The sequence below is a fragment of the Hyla sarda genome, chromosome 8 (genome assembly GCF_029499605.1).
Source record: "Hyla sarda isolate aHylSar1 chromosome 8, aHylSar1.hap1, whole genome shotgun sequence".
NCBI classification, from domain to species: domain Eukaryota; kingdom Metazoa; phylum Chordata; class Amphibia; order Anura; family Hylidae; genus Hyla; species Hyla sarda.
The window spans coordinates 94,923,983-94,944,881 of NC_079196.1; the positions used below are offsets into that span (position 1 = coordinate 94,923,983).

Sequence of the window (20,899 nt, forward strand, 5' to 3'; positions counted from 1 at the left end):
TCTTGCTGGAATAGCCACTGCAGGGCTATATGACTACCAATTGGAGACAGTCTCCTGTAATTCAGAGCACTTATACTAGATCATTTGGCTATCAGTTTTAATTCATTTTTTGTTGGGATTATACCTTTTAACAAGTTCAGTAAAGGTTAAGTTTTAGGGGTAGTCTAATAGGGTTTTTTTTTCCCCGGGCTTAGGCACAGGGGTTTAGTAATTTTTTTCACCACTACTTACTGCAGCGGATAGGAGTACACTTTCTGTACCATGATACTGAATATATATAAATATAATATATATAGCGCCATATTGCAGAGATATTCTTCCCTAGAAGCAGCACATCTAGAGTAGAATGCATCTATTATTCGGCATCAAAGGAGCATGTTACAATTTTCTTTTTAATGAAATAAGAGGAATATGGAGCCACAAAAGGAGCCCAATGGAGGAGCTGAGCTACTTGACACAATGCTTTTTTTATCATCCATTTCAGGCTGAATGGAGAGAAGAAGTAAAGAAGCATTTTGAGAAAATCAAGAGTGAAGGGACCTGCATCCATCGATTAGATGAGGAGCTGATCCGTAGACGTAGAGAGGAACTGCGGTAAGTCCATATATAAAAGTATATATCAATGAAAAGTTTATAGAGCTGTTTTACTTAAAAATACTAATCTAAAACAATAGTAGTTTAGCTTGGTAGCAAGTGGTATTAGGATAGACTGCCAGTTAAAGGGGTTCTCCGGTGCTTACACATCTTTTCCCCTATCCAAAGGATAGGGGATAAGATGCCTGATCGCGGGAGTCCCGCCACTGGGAACCCCCGGGATCATGCACGCGGCACCCCGTTTGTAATCAGTCACCGGAGCGTGTTCGCTCCGGGTCTGATTACAGGCGACCACCAGGCAGGCGGCATGACGCCATGGCTCCGCCCCCGTGTGCAGCCACGCTCCGCCCCTCAATGCAAGCCTACGGGAGGGGGCCTGATAGCTGTCACGCCCCCTCCCGTAGGCTTGCATTGAGGGGCGGAGCGTGACGTCACATGGGGGCGGAGGCGTGACGTCACACGCCGCCGGCCCGGTGGTCGCCTGTAATCAGACCCGGAGCGAACACGCTCTGGGGACTTATTACAAACGGGGTGCCGCGTGCAAGATCCCGGGGGTCCCCAGCGGCAGGTCTCCCGCGATCAGGCATCTTATCCCCTATCCTTTGGATAGGGGAAAAGATGTGTAAGCACCGGAGAACCCCTTTAAGAAAATTACTCGACTGTCTAAATGACACCTAGTAATGATGACCCCAATTCACATTTCAGCAACACACTGCAGATCAAATAAGTGTCAATAGTGTACTGAGCCCTTGCCCTTTGGGCAAGGGCTCAGTACACTATTGACACTTATTTGACCTGCAGTGTGTTGCTGAAATGTAAATTGGGGTCATCATTACTAGGTGTCATTTAGACAGTCGAGTAATTTTCTTAACTGGCAGTCTATCCTGTGTGTATGACGGTGGGATCAGCACCAGTATCCCTCCGCCAGAGAAAGTTCTCATGGCAAGCTCACTAAATGAGTTCAAAACTGACCTGGATACATTTGTGGAGTGTAAATATATTAGAGGCTATAGCTTTTAGGCTATGTTCACACACCGGAATGTCACATTCTGGAGATTGCGCCATCTCATAGATGGCTATGCATTCCGTGCAGTCCACGCACAATGAATGAACATGTTCATTCTTTGTGTGGACACGAAAAATGGAATTTCCCTGCCGGAAATATCTGGCACGGAAATTCCGCCATTTGCACAGAGCAGCAGAATCGTGTTGAATTCAATGGGACTCTGCTGCAGAGGAATCTCCGTGCCAGATTCCAATGCGGAATCCGGCACGGAAATTTTGCCGTGTGAACATGGCCTTAGAGTTTGAAGGGGGATTGGTGATTCAGGTATTTGACAGATTTGGAGTTGGAAAGGAATTTTTCTCCCTAAGATTAGAAAATTTGGCTACTACCTCATGGGTTTTTGTTGTTGTTGCTTTCCTCTGGATCAACACTGCAGGGTAATAGCCTGAGCTGGAGAAATAAATGTCTTTTATTCAACCTTATTAACTATGTAACTACTGTATCTTACTAGATTATGTAGTTATAGTATTTGTTTTGTCACTATTGGTGCCTGATCTAAAATTGTAATACCCCACCAGGCATGCATTGGATATCCGTGAGCACTATGAGCGCAAACTAGAGCGAGCCAATAACCTGTACATGGAGCTAAGTGCAATCATGCTGCAGCTGGAAGTCCGTGAGAAGGAACTTATCAGGTACTTGGGCAAAGTTTGTTTATGGAAATGTTCTAACACAGCACTTATGTAAGTATATTGCCAATGGTCATACTCTTGTAGACATTCGTTCATACAATAGAGCAGAGGCCTCACTGTTATTATATTAAAGATTCCAGCCTAAAACATGGAGAATCATTTTGTGTCCTGTTACCTGAACCTATATTCAACTTGCTGAAATTGATGTGCTAAAACCAGATGGACACCATTTTGATTTTATTTTTATCTGCCCTGCCCCCCCCCCCCCCCCCCCCCGTTTCGCGTTTATCCACTTCATTAACTACTAGAAAATGAAAGTGCACATTAAATTTGTCTAACACCCCCATTCAGGGATAGATAAAATAAGAGCACATAAGGGTCATGGAACAAATGTCACAGCATTTATTATACTAAAGATAAATTATATCATATAATCTTGTGTATATTGTAATATTGATAATGACAATGACTTTTCTAGGCGTGAACAAGCTGTAGAGAAAAAATACCCGGGGACATATAAGCGACACCCTGTTCGTCCTATAGTCCATCCTAATGCTGTGGAGAAACTTATCAAAAAGAAAGGTGCTTCCTGTAAATCATCATCTCAGACCAGGCGGTGAGTAACTATTAGGGTCATTCATTCTGTATTGCTGACCATTTTTAACCTAAAAGCCTTAGGCTAAGTTTCCACTTGTTTTTTTTTTTTTCCGATAAAACGCAAAGAAAAACGCCAATTAAGCCGCATGGCGTTTTTTTGGTCAAAAAACGCTGCGGCCAGATGTTAGCTGTAAGTCAATGAGAAATCGCAAATTTCGAATTCCACTTTGCGTTTTTTCACTTTGGCGTTTTTTTTTAATCCTTTTGGCGTTTTTTCACTTTTTCTGCATTTTTTTCTGCTCTTTGGCGTTTGGAAAAAAAGTTCCCTCAAACCGGCGTTTTTTTGTCAAAATCGTGGCATTTTGCTCCAATAGAAGTCTATGGGAGTGAGAAAACGCCAAGAAAAACGCTATGTGGATTTTAACTTTGGTGTTTTTGCAGGCGGTTTTTAATCTTTTTTGGACTTTAGCGATCCAAAAAAGTGATGTAGATAGCTGTTTTTAATAAAATTTCGTAGGGTACCATTAAAAAATGTTTTTTCAAAAATATAAGTAGTGAAGGAAAAAATTGTATCTAACGAAATGTATATTATTGAAAAAAAAAAACTATAACTTTTTAAACAGGGATCAATTTATGTGTGTGGGGAAATAAAAATGTAGCCGACAATTATAAAAATGTATTGTGTGTGTTTTTCACTTTTTTGCTTTATTTTTTTAAATTTTTTTTAGTTAGTACTACTACTCCCAGCATGGAACACACTGTTCCATGATGGGAGTAGTGTTACCTGTACTAATAGACAGATCACCCGCTGCGATCTTTCTGTATAATATATAGATGCGGTGGCCGCTCTTCTATGGTCCCCTGCCCTGACGTATATTTACGCTTATTCATATTTCCCACAGAGCTGTGATTGGCCAGATGGTTCCAGCCAATCACAGCTCTCTGTGAGAAATAGGAACATGTGTATATATACGGCCGTGCAGAGGACCATAGGAGAGCGGCCACTGCATCCATACATTATACAGGAGGATCACAGCGGCTGTCAGAAGTGATACCCGCTGTGATCTTTCCATAACTGCAGCTACTACTACTCCCAACATGGAGCACACTCTGCCTCATGCTGGGAGCTGTAGTACCTGCATTAATAGACAGATCGCAGCGGGTGTCAGAAGTTACACTTGCTGCGATCTGTCTATTAATACAGGTACTACAGCTCTCAGCATGGAGCAGAGTGTGCTCCATGTTGGGAGTAGTAGTGCCTGCTTAAGGACACATCACATTGGATGTCACTACTGACACCCTCTGTGATCATCCTGTCTATAGCAGAGATGGAGCGACTGTATACATCGCTCACATCCCTGCTCTGCACTATACTCCGTGCCGGCCACTCATTCATTCATCTTTTCCTCAGAGCTTTGATTGGCTGCAACCATCCGGCCAATCACAGCTCGCTTCTCTGCTATATTATGGACGATCGCATCGGGTGTCAGGACTGACACCCGGGGCGATATGTCTATAGTACAGGTACTATCACTCCCAGCATGGAACAGTCTGTTCCATGCTGGGAGTTGTAGTACTACATAAAAAAATGTAAAAATTTATAAAAAAAAAAAAAGTGAAACACACACTTTATTAAAAAATAATAAAAATTAGGTTATAAAGTATATACATTGCGTGTAATAAAAAAATTTCCATCACTGCTGCATCCTTTTTTTTTGGTACCCAAGAAATTTTGGGTACCCAAAAAAAACACCAAGGTGCAATTTCCACACAAATGAAAAAAACGCCAGAAAAAATGCAGGAAAAAACGCAAGAAAAAACGAATGATGACGTCACTTGCACTGGCGATTTTCCAGGTGTTTTTTTAATCCATAAAAACGCAGTGCAAAAAACCAAGTGGAGACTTAGCCTCAATCTTATTGTGTTTTTTTGTAGGCCAGACCTATTAAAATCAGATGGTATTGCTAGCATGGAGTCAAATGTCCCGAGTTCTTCTCCCATATCTGGAAGTCCAAAGATATCCTCAGGAGGAAAGAATCGCTACCGAAGCAAACCACGTCACCGGCGAGGGAACAGCAAGGGTAGTCATGCCGACTTCATAAGTGCAATAAAAAACCAGGACTTTTCTTCGCCTTCTCAAGCTACTCATCATTTGCCTCCTGCTACCCCACCATTTACCCCACCCAGCCCTCGGCATGAACCTGCCAAGCCTATGTTGACCCGCCATCAAACCCTCAATGTGCATGGGCAGAATATTGCTAACTGTGCCAATAATTTGCGCTACTTTGGCCCTGCAGCTGCACTAAGAAGTCCTCTGAGCTGCCATGCTCAGCGGTGTATGTCTGGCTCCAGCCCTGACCTTCTGTCCAGCACGCTGGAAGCTGACAGTCGCATGCAGTCAGAAAAAGACTGGGACTACTGTCATCAAGATCCTTACAAACCCTGTCTTGGTTGTCCGGAGGCCTCCCCTCCTCCAGATGTGGACCATGAAACTTGGGAACATGCTGGAAGTGATACCACAGAGCTGCGAAACTCTGAGAGAAACCCTCCAGAGTCTCCAAGACACCATCAAATACAGGCAGCACCTGAACCTCCGCAGAGGGAAGTTGACCAGTTTCTAACAATTAGGGCAGCAGTAGGTGTGAGTGCCCTTGCCGTTCCAACACCTCCTGCTCTTCCACGAAGAATACGGACCCTTAGAAAGGTAATTTCAACTCCTTTGGTATTAAATCTGTAGTTACTGATCAGTGTGATGATTGTGAAATGGGAAATTCAATGATGGCTCCTGCTGAAGCAGCCCATAATTTCATCAGTAATGTGTATTGTCTGAGCCTGTGGGTGCTTAGTGAAGCATTGGTCTGCAGAAGTGCAGCTGAGAGGGATGGAGATATATTTCTTTCTACAAGCTTTCTTACATACAAATTAGATTCAGGGGCAAAGGCTGGAAAAAATTGCCAAGAAGTATTATATAAACATGTATTATGAGGATTACTTTAACTTGGATATAAAACCTCTTTGAGGTGACCACCCAAAATTGCAGCAGAGTGGTCTTCTTAAAGAGGTAGGTTTTTGTAGTTTTCACTAAATATATATCTTACATGTTTTGTTATGGTCCATGCTGTGACCAGACTGTATAATAATCTTGTGTTTTTATAGTTTGTCTATATTTTTTTTATATATCATTTTCGTGTTTGTAAAGGTCATATACAGTGAAACTAAGAAAAGACTAGCTCTTTCAGCAGACCAAACCGGTATTCAGAACAGATTTCCTTTGACAGAGTTTCAGCTTCTTTGGGAAAACCACCCCCCTAGAAGAAAATTTAGTGGTCGTCTTATAGAGGTTTTACGGTAACACATACCGTCATGGCCGTAAATGTTGGCACCCCTGAAATTTTTCAAGTAAATGAAGTGTTTTTTCACAGAAAAGGATTGCAGTAACACATGTTTATTCCCTTTGTGTGTATTGGAACTAAACCAAAAAAAGAAAAGATAAAAGCTAATTGGAAATAAGGTCACACCAAACAATTATTGGCACCCTTAACTTAATATTTGTTTGAACACTCTATGGAAAAAATAACTGAAATCAGTCGCTTCCTATAACCATCTATATACTTCTTACACCTCTCAGCCGGAATGTTGGACCACTTTTCATTTGCAAACTGCTCCAGGTCTCTCTTATTGGAAGGGCGCCTTTTTCCAACAGCAATTTTAAGATCTCTCCACAGGTGTTCAATGGGATTTAGATCTGGACTCATTGCTGGCCACCTCAGAACTCTCCAGGGCTTTGTTGCCATCCATTTCTGGGTGCTTTTTGACATATGTTTGGGGTCATTGTCCTGCTGGAAGACATAGATCTCAGACGCAAACCCAGTTTTCTGACACTGGGCTGTACAGTGCGACCCAAAATCCGTTGGTAATCCTCAGATTTCATGATGCCTTGCACACATTCAAGGCACCCAGTGCCAGAGGCAGCAAAACAACCCCAAAACATCATTGAACCTCCACCATATTTAACTGTAGGTACTGTGTTCTTTTCTTTGTAGGCCTCATTCCTTTTTCGGTAAACAGTAGAATGATGTGCTTTACCAAAAAGCTCTATCTTGGTCTCATCTGTCCACAAGATGTTTTCCCAGAAGGATTTTGGCTTAGTCAAGTTCATTTTGTCAAAATGTAGTTGCTTTTTATGTCTCTGTGTCAGCAGTGGGGTCCTCCTGGGTCTCCTGCCATAGCGTTTCATTTCATTTAAATATCGACAGATAGTGTGCGCTGACACTGATGCTCCCTGAGCCTGCAGAACAGCTTGAATATCTTTGGAACTTGTTTGGGGCTGGTTATCCACCATCTGGACTATCCTACGTTGACACTTTTCATAAAATTTTCTCTTCCGTCCACACCCAGGGAAGTTAGCTACAGTGCCATGGGTTGCAAACTTCTTGATAATGTTGCGCACTGTGGACAAAGGCAAATCTAGATCTCTGGAGATGGACCTGTAACCTTGAGATTGTCGACATTTTTCCACAATTTTGGTTCTTAACTCCTCAGACAGTTCCCTTCTCCTCTTTCTGTTGTCCATGCTTAGTGTTGAATACACACACACACACTGCAAAGACTAAGTGAACTTATCTCCTTTTTATCTGCTTTCAGGTGTGATTTTTATATTGCCCACACCTGTTACTTGCCCCGGGTGAGTTTAAAGGAGCATCACATGCTTGAAACAATCTTTTTTTCCACAATTTTGAAAGGATGCCAATAATTTTGTCCAGACCATTCTTGGAGTTTGGTGTGACATTATGTCCAATTTGCTTTTTTCCCTCCCTGTTTTTGGTTTAGTTCCAATACACACAGAGGGAATAAACATGTGTATAGCAAAACATGTGTTACTGCAATCCTCTTCTGTGAGAAATACTTCACTTTCTTTACAAATTTTAGGGGTGCCAACATTTACAGCCATGACTGTATATGCAATAGGAGGGCCTTTACAGTATTACAGTACGGCCAAGTGGCTGTCAGCCAGGGGGGTAGAGGACAGGCTCAGCACACAGAGGGGAGTAACTAACCAGTCAGAGGGCTGAACTGTGCTGGACTCTAGCAGCGGGAACACCCAGTGGGCTCCAAAGCCTAATTTAAATGTATTTTTAAAGGGAACCAAGCAGCAGATTTTACCTGTGGTCCCGCCCCCTCGGCTTGATTGACAGCCCGCATCATGGCTCTGCTGCCTAAGCAGACGAAGCACAGGGGGGGACACCGGCAATCAAGCTAAGGGGGCGGGACCATGGGCGGAGTGACAGGACCGGGTAAATATAACTCCCCCCCCCCCCCCTTCCCAGGAGACTACTTACGGGGCAGCCGGGGGGACTTTATAACTTTATATAATCATCATCCTGGGGGGAAAAAACATCCCCTGGGGATGGTGAGGATGAAAATTTTACCAAAAATAATGCATTGTCAAGCATTATATATGGTAAAATCTGCTGCTTGTTCCCTTTAAATTCTGATATTTCAGTGATGAAGAGGTGAATTAACTAATGGGAGGTATGAACAAATTCATGGTCAAAAGCCCTATACAGTCATGTCTTCAATTTATACACTAAAAACCTGCTGACAGGACTGCTTTAAGGATGCAGGAGCCATAGTGTATTTTCCCATGGATGTAAAGTTATGGTGGGATCCCCTCACAGCAGAAAGCATTCATCTGCATCCTGTTGGTGTGGTTTTTTTTCCCTAATATTTGTTTGGATATTCTCCTAATATCTATACCGAGTAGACAGTAGATCTACAATATGTATACAGTGGTCCCTCAAGTTACAATATTAATTGGTTCCAGGACGACCATTGTATGTTGAAACCATTGTATGTTGACATCATTACACTATGGAAACCTGGCAATTGGTTCTGAAACCCCAAAATGTCATCCAAAAATAGGAAAAAAGTGAGGATTAAACAAAAATAAGCAGATAACTACTATAGATAAAGCAAATCCTTATATATATAAAAGAGAGAAAGAGCTGCTGGGAGCTTTAAATCACTGTCTATTTCAGTGTTTTCCAACCAGGGTGCCTTCAGCTGTTGCAAAACTACAACTCCCAGCATGCCCGGACAGCCTTTGGCTGTCCGGGCATGCTGGGAGTTGTAGTTTTGCAACAGCTGGAGGCACCCTTGTTGGGAAACACTAGTCTATGTAGAGGACAGGAGCTTCTTCAGGGTCCTGCAATGTCCTACACGCAATGTCCTACAAAAGTAAAATGGAGCCGCCCTTACTTGGTGTCCAAGCAGCTAGCCATGGCATAGGTTAAAAGTAGTACAGAACATGTAATACCTCCCTGTACTGTAGGGGGCACTACCAGACAGCCAGTCAATGCATACACTTTAGGAATACAGGGGTTTTACCAGTGAATGCCCATTCTGATTGGTCAGTTCTTCCAGCCATTGGCATGTTTTGCAGATTCCATAGCATTGTATGTTGAGTCTGGTTTCAAGTTACAATGGTCCAGAAAAGACCATTGTATGTTGAAACTATTGTATGTTGAGGCCATTGTAAGTTGAGGGATCACTGTATTCAAATGGTTACTAGCTACCTATAGAGTAAGCTACCTAAAAAAAAAAGTGCAATCCATACATTTTATAAACCATGATTGAAAATCTGCACACAGACACATATATTACTATTTAATAGATGAGGAAGGTCAGTGGGTAACTGCACAAACAGTTGAGCGGAAGTAATCATTCCTGGCCACAAATGCCACAAAACTGTTTAATGCAAGAGTGGAAAGACATTAGCATAATGGAAGCATTAGTGAGTAACACAGCATTGTGAGAGTGTAACATGCTGTCACATTGCACCTGGTAAAATCTCATAATAGTCAGCTTTAGTAGATAATATAAAATAAGTAAACCCCTACAATTTACACCCTTTTCCCTTAGAGACAGTGGAGGGAGTATTCACGACCAAATTCACCTCTTTTTTTGTCTAACCTGTGCCAGATTGGTTGAAAAAGTGGCAGGAGGCACATATTTCTATTTCTATTGTGCTTGATTTTCCCAGGAATATAACATTTCTTCTTGTAACCAACTTCTATACGAAGAATAAAAAGCCATGGCACTCACAATAGAGGCTTGAATCGTCTTTATTCGTGATGATACATGAATATGCACATGGGTACGTGCGGATGGAGAAACACAGGGATCCTTCTAAGAGGCGTCAGGTGCCATTTCGCGCTAAACAAGCGCTTCAGCTGGCCTAGAAGGCCAGCTGAAGTGCTTGCTTAGCGCAAAACGGCACCTGTCGCCTCTTAGAAGGATCCCTGTGTTTGTCCGTCTGCACATACCCCATGTGCATATTCATGTATCTGTATCATCACGAATAAAGAAGATTCATTATGAGATTTTACATCTAGAAATATTATGTAGTTGTATAGAAAGTAATGAATCTGTTTTCTCCTAAACTACAGACTGGTGATGAATCCTCAGAAGAAGAAGAGGGAGAGGTGGACAGTGAAGTTGAGTTCCCGAGAAGACAGCGTCCTCCCCGGGGAATGACCAGCTGTCAGTCTTATTCCACCTTCAGCTCAGAAAACCTCTCTGTGTCTGATGGAGAAGAAGGAAACACTAGTGACCATTCTAACAGCCCCGATGACCTAGCAAGCAACCGAAAAGACCCATTATGTGAAAAGTTGGAGGACATGCTGTCCCAAACACCAGAAATTCCTATTGAGATCTCCACACAATCAGATGGGTTGTCTGACAAAGAGTGTGCCGTGAGAAGGGTCAAGACCCAGATGTCCTTAGGCAAGCTCTGTGCAGAGGACCACAGCTATGAGGTAAGGGGGAGGTTGATGGAAAATGTGTCAGCTAAAATATACCTACCATAAAAGATATTACTGTGCACTTATGGGGACCATGAAGAATAGGACTCCTGCTTAGGTCAGCCACATGTCCCATAACCATGGGCATTAGGAGCCCCTCTTTATATGTTAAAAAACAAGGAGCATATGACCCAGTACAGGATGGGTATAAACCAAAAAAAGAAAGGAAGCCCCTCCTAATAATAAGGTGCCCCTCTTAATAATAGCCTCATATGACCTGTCTGTCATAGTTACTAGAAAGCTGTTTTGAGTTTGTTTAATCCAAAGGGTACAGAATGAAGGGCTATAGGCACATTTATGAAGAACTTTTTAAAATTCTTGCTTTGTGCAAAATTATTCCCCCTAAGTCTTCATTAAAAAATGTGCTTCATTGCACAGCCATTGTAGTGTAATGTATGAGTCTATTTCTCTTTATCCTTGTACACCACCTTTCTGCAATTAGGAAACAAATAACCAATAAAAAAAAATCAGTGCAAAGGTGTCCATAGTCTTTAATATTGTAAAAAACAATACTACGAATATGATATGGTGACAGTCTTTATTCATGATTTATTCTAATGTTTGCAGAACCCAGGAAATTTTGCAGAATCGGACTGTGATTCCTCCGAAGCAGAATGTTCTGATGCAACTGTACGAACCAACAACCCGGGCAGCACTTCCACCTGGTGAAACCAATCTGCCACGAACAGTATTTCATTGCTCCTATATATGTCAATTGTCAACCTTTCAAGCAGCATATACCAGAAATGTAAAGGCCGCTTCCCATCCCCTTAAATCTTTTTGAATAACCTTTCCATCAAGTGAGGGGCAGCAAAGTATTGCAAAGCAATATGTTGTTGGTCCTCCAGTCCACTTATTGGAGTATAGTTGACTGAAATCTGCAATAATGAGGGCCCAATGACTTGTGGGAGACCCCTCCTCGAAATGAACAAGCTTCACAATGGAAGCATATCACTATGTATGGCAGGGATAAATATTTTAACAAACTAAGGTACTGTAAAATTCCATATTTATTTTTATTTACGTGTTTGGACCCTTTTTATTGTATGATAGGCCTAAAGGAGAAAAGTATAATAGCACTAATTGAATGGAACACTGGGAAGAGCATTCAATTCTGATGGACATTCAGACGCCTAGAGGGTTGCTGCTGTTTTTTTAGGGACCAAATGTTTTTTTTTTTTTTTTCCTTCAATGAATTAGTCTTGAAAACACACCCTTTATATAGAAAGACTGAAGGGTTACATATGCTTAAGAACAAAGCCTAGAACCCAGTATCTACAAGGATAATGCTGTGGACAAATATGATTTGCTCATGTTTGTAAGTATTGCTGCATGATCCACATAGAATAAGAATTGGTGGATACAAGAATGAGGACAAAAAGCAGCAAACACCTGAAAATGTGGTCACATTTTCTGAAGAATGAAAAAGCCACTAGTTTGGTTTCATGGTAGAACTGCTGGCTAGGAAGTAGACTTTGTTATCAATTCACGAAACTTTCTACCCTTCCAAATGAAACCCCGGATCAGCAGAAGTGCAGAAATCCTTAAGCTGTAGTGGGTAAATGTTTTGGGGCAAGCTTTTACAAACTGTTCAAAGACACCAGCACTTGGAAACATCTCCCATGATTTCTATTAATCTTCTGTTCCTCCTGGACACCGATCAAATCCAGAGAGTAGAGAGGTCACCCACCACCCTACTCAGGAGAGTTCCCAGCCATATCTCCCATTGTCTCATAGTGGTGACCTTTCCTCTCTCTCAGATACACTTGACCTATCCTCCATGAAAGTATACATGTGTCATTTTCATTGCACCCTTACAACCACCTAAAAGCACATGATGGGATATACAGGACCGATGAGAAAAGGGCAATATATTAACACCCTAAGGAGAGGAGGCCCCTTTTCCTCTTCTGATCAGGATTCTTTGGCTTCAGATGAGTATCAAACAGTTAATTCCAGAGTGGTATTCATTGGTGCATTTCCAGCTCCAACTTATGCTACCAGAGAAGATATCACATGTTGGCGAAAATTTCCAACCAAATGTTTGCGATTTACTCAGTTTGTTGAACCAGCAAAACTGACAGACAACTAAACGTATGCAACCCCAAAATATATATTGCTCAGCTTAAACAAAAAACACTTCTTTTTGCATAATGTTGACTGGATAATTTTGTTTCCAAAATATGATCCAACTACCCCAACTAAGCAACTGAACTTGCATTACAGGGATGGGAACATCGTTTCTTTTTGGCTAATGTTAGAAATAAGATGTTTCTAGCCATTAAAGGTCCATGCATTTGTGCTGTGAGGAGATCGGATTTCAGAGGCTCCTCATGGGCGTTCACACATTTTTTTGTCAGAAGGGTCTATTGTGGGTGATGACATCACTCCAAAGTTAATTAGCCAACCAGAATTCACTATAGGGTATTTATCATTGGACCATTCTTCCATTTACTGTATTGTTGTTGTTTTTTTATGTTTATGTAAATTTTTATGTTTATGGGTTGTTTTTTTCTGTGAATTAAGCCATAATTTGTATTTCTATGGCAGGTAATTTATTTCCCTGAAAACCTCAGGACCCAGATTCATGTAACCTGGGATTAAAAGTGAACCTATCACCTAAACACACTGTACACAGCCATTCGTGGGAATGTAGTCAACAAAGCATTAGTAACATCACTACCGGGATGTATATGTGGCTTGTAACAATATGTCTCTTCTGAATTGTTAGGCTGAAAAGAATGAAGCTTTTTGCACTGTGTATGGGTTGTAGGTTCTCTTTAGGCTTGGAGCACAACTCTACACTTGGTTCTTCCAGTGTAAGTCCCAATTCATATACCTGAATCTGGACGTTTTAATTCATTGATTTTGTTTACACATATGTGCAAATTTAACCCCTTTGCTGTTGGACGAATATGAGAACTAAGATATAGAAAAAAGAAAAACAATCATGGGCAGAATACTTTTTTTTTTTTTTTAAGTACGGATTATGTAAAAATCGGGTTGCACTTTATCATCTCATTTGAAGCATTAAAGAGTCACATAGGGGGATATATTCAAAAACTTCTTTATTTTTACTTAGACGAGGTGATCCAAGATTGTGCCAGATTTTTAACAGTGACTATGACTGTTCTAAAATCTGGTGCATGTTAAACTGTGTGCTCAGTGTACAGCACCTCTGAGGTGGCATAATTAGGGACAGTTTGGGGTTTCTTTTTTCTTTTTTTTTTTTTTTAACAAATCAGTTTTGAGACTCCCCCCCACATTGAATACTAGTTAGTATTGTCACACCTCTTTTATTATACCAACTAGCCTGGCCTTAGGGGTGTAAGTGTTTACTGAAGATCTGTAAATGATTTAATGTAGCATTTACAGATTGATTCTAAAGACTTGAAGTGATGTCTTTCACCTATCCAGTTGGCAGCTGTCAATGTGTGGTTCAGAAAAGTATCCCTTTTAATCCCATTTCTGATGTGTCAACCACACATAGAGCAATATGCAACATTATGTGATTTCAGAATGGACTTCATGCCAGTTATGGTCCTAGTAAAATAGTCACACTGGACACAATAAATATGACTGCTCCGGATCACTGGCTGTCCTCTGATGAGAACAGACAAGATGCAGTGGCCATACTGATCCTATTGGAGTTGGCTGTCATCCTATATGACTACTTTATTACTCACCTCGGGGACACATATTGGCCAGATTTATCAAACTGTGTGAGAGAAAAAATGGAGAGATTTTTCCACAGCAACCGATCACAGCTCAGCTAATGAGCTGAGGTAAAGTGAAAGCTGAGCTGTGATTGGTTGTTACGGGAAAATCACTCCACTTTTTCTCTCACAGAGTTTGATAAATCTGGGCCAATGTGTTACTGATGTGTTTATCTCTACTGACTTGACCAGAAAAATGGCAGCTTCCACTATGGCTGGACAAGTCTCCTTTAAGATGTTCTTGGTGCTATGTGATCTTTTATAATCCGGGAAAGTATCAATTTATACATGTGGCTGCCTAGTAACAAAGTGTAGCCTTGTGTAGTCATGCATTTCTATATATTAATACAGGGATACTATATCTCTGTGTTTGGTGCAGAAATAGACGCATGACTTCAGGTTTCTGTGGATCTAGTAAACCAAATCCGGGGCACTCTGTTGTGTCTCAGGTGCAGAAGTAGGAACTTCCTCCACTTACTTCTGAAGTTGAATAGAACTTTTTACAATTTAGGGTTTATGCACATAAAAGGTGATTTTTTTTTTTTATTGGGAAGAAATCCACAAAATATGTACGTTTGGGTCCCAGGTTTACGTCCTTCATTAGACATGGATTGCAGGAGCAGAAGGGACACATAGGGAAAAGTGAAGCAATGCTGTATGAAGCAAATGTACAGTGATCCCTCAACTTACAATAGTTTCAACATACAATGGTCTTTTCTGGACCATTGTAAGTTGAAACCAGACTCAACATACAATGTACAGACAGTCCAGATCTGTGAAACGCGTCAATGGCCGGAAGAACAGACCAATCAGAATGGGCATTCACTAGTAAAACCCCTGTATTACTGAAGTGCATGCACTGACTGGTGTCTGCTAGCGCCCCCTACAGTACAGGGAGGTACAACATGTTCTGTACTACTCTTTACCTGTTCCATGGTTAGCTGCTCATTTGGACACCAGGTGAGGACGACTCCAAGTTGCGTGTACTTTACAGGACCCTGAAGAAGCTCCTGTCCTCTACATAGACCAGTGTTTCCCAAGCAGGGTGCCCCAGCTGTTGCAAAACTACAACTCCCAGCATGCCCGGACAGCCTTTGGCTGTCCGGGCATGCTGGGAGTTGTAGTTTTGCAACAGCTGGAGGCTCCCTGCTTGGGAATCACTGACATAGACAAGTGATTTACAGCTCCCAGCGGATCTTTCTTACTTTTATATGTAAGGATTTGCTTTATCTATATTAGTTATCTACTTATTTTTCTTTAACTCTCACTTTTTCCTATTTTTTGGATGACATTTTGGTGCCTTTAGAACCAATTACCAGGTTTCCATAAAGTCTCAACATACAATGGTTTCAACATACAATGGTCATCCTGGAACCAATTAATATTGTAACTTGAGGGACCACTGTACTGGTGTCTGAGAATTAGTCAGCAGCTCCGGTGCTGCCCATATATGCCTCACTCCTGTAGTGTCACCAACCACATACAGGCCCTTAGTTACAAAAAGTAGTGAAAAAAAAGAAATAATAAAAAAAATAATATATATATATATATATATATATATATATATACATATGTGTGTGTGTTGGCTATTACAGTCAGCCCTGCGTGTAATTTCTCTAGCATGGATAGGCATAAACAAGCGGTGATCTAGTTGCTCCAAGCAGCGTCTCCACTGCTTTTCAGCACTAGATCTGATACACAAGACTCAATGTAATTTACGCATTTATCAACTATATCAGTGTTGATTTTCCTGCAGCAGAGGGGTTAAATGTATAATTAACTGTGTGGCTGCCAGAGACTCCAGCAGCATCCTATTGTGTTGCCAGTCTCTCAGACAACCACAAGTGTTAAGTTTTGCGTAGCACCTTAGGACGAATGAAGGGAAATGTTTTATTGTTATGGGAAACAGTATTGTATGAAGTTTAAATTATTTCATTTCCTCATGTAGCGGGACTACATTAAGATTTTAAGTTATGTGACATTTAATTATTATTTCTGTAATGATTTGTTTTCTGTAGATCAGAATGTCTGTGTACCATTGGCAGCACAATTCTTTTGTGTAGGAAGGGAACAAATGGCTTTTGAGATCAATCTAAATGTTTACTAGTTTCCGTTTGAGTGATCTGTTTATTGCATTGGAGGGGGACACTTCTAATTCCAGGAATGGGCTCTACCACTATGAACCAACTCTTTCAATTGCCATGAAGGTTTGGAGGTACAGCAGAGGATTGTCATATGCAGCTATTGTGTGTCTAATCAGATGTACTCACTTCACCTCACTATGCTCTCGATTATTGGAACACTTTTTATTTACAGGGGGATATAACTTAAAGGGGTACTCCGGCAAAAACATCTTATCCCCCTATCCGAAGGATAGAGGATAAGATGTCTTGATCATGGGGTCACGCCACTGGGGACCCTCGCGAACTCCGGCGCGGCACCCCGGTCATCCGTGCACACAGCGAACTCTGCTTCGTGCCCGATAACAGGCGATTACAGCTGCCTCACCGCCTCCATTCATGTCTATGGGAGGAGGCGTACTGGCTACGTACTAGCCATCATGCCCCCTCTTATAGACATGATGGAGGGGGGTGGTGTGACATCACGAACATGGAAGCTCCAAACTTCCATGTTCCGGATGCCACCGCTGCCGTCCTGGAGATAGGGGGGGATAAGACGTTTTTCACTGGAGTACCCCTTTAAAGATGTAGTCCAGTGAAAGACAACTTATCCTCCCTATCTACAGAATATGCGAAAAGTATCTGATCACAGGGGTCCGACCAGTGGATAGGGGATAAGTTGTATTTTGCCAGATTTCCCTTTAATCAAATCTAGAGTAAAATCTGCAGAATCTAACGTATTGGTTGTTGATTTGTTTAGTCTTGAAAAAAGGTACTCTGCATTTCAAGTGTTCCAATTCCGGAGATGACTGGTATAAGACTATGAGGTATTCTAGGACTTTTCAGGTCAATGAGAACACTTGGAAAGCAGAACAACTTTTTTAAGACTTTTGGAAATTTCAATTCTGGCGTCCGCGAAAGAATAGACTTGTCTATGTATTGCCATCTATGTGAAGGCACATTTCAGAGTGTTACTAGTGCTCGCCGGATCATTCAAATGTGCGGAATGGCCACAAGTGTTTTCCATGCAGACATTCTGCACATTTTATGCCATGTGAACATGGCCTTTGGCTGTCCGAGCATACTGGGAGTTTAAGTTTGGTAACAGCTGGAGGCACTTAGGTTGGGAAACACTGTCTGAGGCTAGATTTTTTGGTCATCTGTACAGACTGCTGTAAACACTACGCTTTTCAATGTCTGATGTCTTCTGGCCTCACACATTCCAAAATGATTCCTCTTTGCAATACATCTGTCATTAAAGTACATTGGCATTTTGGCAGTGGAAGATTTTTCTGCCATGTATGCCAACAGGACATCACTAATGTGTGTGAATTTTGCTCGACTGCAGTTTCTTTTTAGCAGTACAACTAAATCTGTTGCCTGGAGGTGGCAGCATTCTAAACAGATTTGTTCCAAGTAAATGCAACAATGTCACCTGAATATACGGTAGTAATATAAGCAATAGTACGCTGCATATGATTTCCAACGCTGTATGTCCTTTCCTAATCATCTCCATAAAATACCGTAACATTCCTTCACTTTCTTAATGAATAGTCATAGTTTTGTATAGCAAAACTGGTCTTGTATCACCCAAAGTTCATCTCCATTTTTCTCTTTTATTATCATGTCTTTACTGTATGGGTACATCATTGGGCATACGGAGCACTGCATGAGTTATGCAGTTTAAGACAGAGTACTAAGATGAGATGTTTGGATGATGTAGATACCAGATCTCCCCTTTACAACAGGCTTATATACTGCTGTCCTGAACGATCCTTGTACACGTTATCCATTACAGCCCAGGGCTTTCCAATAATTCTTGTCTTGCTATAGTAACAAGCAGCACATTCCTTTACTAGCCATGGCACCTTTCTCTGTGTAAAGCCATTGTTGTCATAATTTGTGACATAACCTTCTTTTATTGCCTTTTTTCCTGATCACATTGTCCTTCTGTCCTGTTTGTACATTCGTCTTTGAACCAGCCTGACCTTTCCTTCTTGTTGTTTGTATGGGGATGGGAAATCAGAATGAATATCAAAGCAAACAAATGCATGGAATAAAAAGCCAGTGTACCTTACCATGTTGTGTGACTCTTTATTTTCAAGCTTTTTCTTTACAGATGAGCAAATAAGGCTAGGGTTATATGGTGACTTTGGTAGCGACACATTTTCTTGCTGTTGCTTGTCTTTACTACAGTTGCAACTTGGCTATTAACAAGTAGCAGGCAAGTCACGGTTGCACACAACTTGCATTGAGGTGAAAGGTGGCGTAACCGTGACTTGCATAGAAGTCTATGATAGCATATTTGCAAGCGAGTTGTGACCAAAAATTCATCAATGATAGTTTTTTATTTTTTTTTAAAGGTGTTGTGCTATGTCGCATTCACTAACATTATGTGCAATGTCGTGCAACCAAAGTCACCTTGTCACCTAGCCAAACATGATTTTGATCTAACATGAGATAAAATACATATTCATGTCTTTCTTCACCAATGATCAAAAAGAGGTTTGTCTTACATGAAGAGGAAAAAAAGTGTACTTAGCCTCTTCCTTATAGCCACTTTCATTAATGCACCCACCTATTACCGCCAATTAAAAAGTGCCCCATTTAAAAATATATAATAACCCAATTATTCTTACTTAAAGGAGTACTCCGGTGCACACTTTTTTCATGTTATCCCGTCCGGGCTGCAAAATAAAAGAAAACACACTTCATCTTACCTGCCAATGAGCCCCCGGAGCTCCGGTACAGGCGTTTGGTCCCCGGGCTGTATTCTTCTTACTTCCTGTTAGCCCGGCACGTCACACGGAGCTTCAGCCTATCACTGGCCGAGGCGGGACATCGCTGCGGCCGGTGATAGGCTGAAGCTCCGTGTGATGTGCCTGGCTAACCGGAAGTAAGAAGAACACAAAAAAGTGCACGCCGGAGTACTCCTTTAAAGGGGTTGTCCAGTCTTAGAAAAATTCTTTTTTTTTTTTTTTTTTTTGCAAAAACACCACCACCACTCCGGTTATGTGTAGTACTGCAGCTTGGTCCCATTCACTTCAATGGAGTTGAGCTGCAATACCAGAGACAACTTGTGGACAGGAGTGGCAAAAAGCATAATTTTTCTAAGACTGGACAACCCCTTTTAAGCAAAACTGACAGCCAGTTCACCCACCAACAGGATTATAGTGTGGGTGAATTAGATTAAAATTAAGTATAACTTAGCTGAATCTGTGATCCGGTACTGGAGATAGACCCGTTATTAGCCAACATTGCTAAAATGTTAATCACCACCTCTGTGCAATGGAGGCAGGACCTGGCAAACCCACCATTTCTGCCTCCATGCCGGGTCCTGCCTACATTACCCAAGGCCGGTGATTAACATGATGGCAATGCCGGCTAATAACGGGTCTATCTTCAGAATTGGACCAAGTTTTACCTCATTTTAATCCGGTTCATCTACACTATAACCCCATGTACTCCGTCTGGACCTTGTTCCCCATTACTTGTTTATATACGTCACTGCGGTTGTGTTGTCTGAGTAGATTAGTACAGCCTTCCCTTGTATATGAGGAACTAGTCTTGTTAAGGCCCATAGAACTGCTCGTAGCTCCCTGAAGTTTGAGGATGTATGGGCAAAGTAAGGGGGCATTTTCCATGAAGCAGGGAGTGACTACAGTGAGTGCCCCAACCCTACGGGCTGGCATCTCTTGTAACACGCACCACTTACTAGGGGGGGACCCTTGAGAAAGATTCTAAGGGTTTAACCACCACATTAGCAAGGCTCTTGCTTTTTAGAAAGGTATTTTTTGCCATCCCATTTGTGAAGGATGTCTGCTTAAAGTTCTCTGGACCTGAACTGAGCCCATCTCACCGCCATAATGCAAGAGGTCATCAGGCCTAAAACTGACATGGCTTCTCTGAATATTGGACTACGAAACAGGAATAATTCTCTTTATTTTACCACAAGCTGTTTTGTTAATGGTAAGGATAAAATTTGTAAGGCATATTCCAGGTGAATTCCCAAAAAACTGACACTGCCTGGAGGGAGTGAGGTTGGATTTTTCAGGTTTAAATTCCATCCTAGGGATTCCAGCATGGAATGACTAAAGATGTAATGGTATTGGAGTCAGGAAGGAATTATTACCTCTAGGATGAGGGTTTTTGTTTTTCTCTGGATCAACTCAGCAGGGACTCATTAGGGAGATAGGTTAAAATTGATGGACTTATGATCTATGGGGGAGATTTATCAAAACCTGTGCAGAGGAAAAGTTTTCCAGGCCTCTGCAAAATGAAAGAAGCGATCTGATTGGTTGCTATGGGCAAA

At 41.5% G+C, this 20,899-nt stretch overlaps 1 protein-coding gene across 8 annotated transcripts in view; it reads left to right on the forward strand.

Annotated features, from left to right (window-relative positions):
- The window catches only part of MAP3K13 (mitogen-activated protein kinase kinase kinase 13), a 165,504-nt gene extending 146,840 nt beyond the window's left edge, over nt 1–18,664 (forward strand). For all 8 annotated transcript variants that reach the window (XM_056534161.1, XM_056534162.1, XM_056534160.1 and 5 more), the window contains 6 exons: nt 485–594; nt 2,179–2,295; nt 2,771–2,908; nt 4,825–5,593; nt 10,338–10,706; nt 11,319–18,664. In XM_056534161.1, coding sequence (XP_056390136.1) covers nt 485–594; nt 2,179–2,295; nt 2,771–2,908; nt 4,825–5,593; nt 10,338–10,706; nt 11,319–11,420 — 1,605 coding nt within the window. In that variant the 3' untranslated portion in view covers nt 11,421–18,664. The remainder of the gene's footprint in view (nt 1–484; nt 595–2,178; nt 2,296–2,770; nt 2,909–4,824; nt 5,594–10,337; nt 10,707–11,318) is intronic.
- The last annotated feature ends 2,235 nt before the right edge of the window (nt 18,665–20,899 follow it).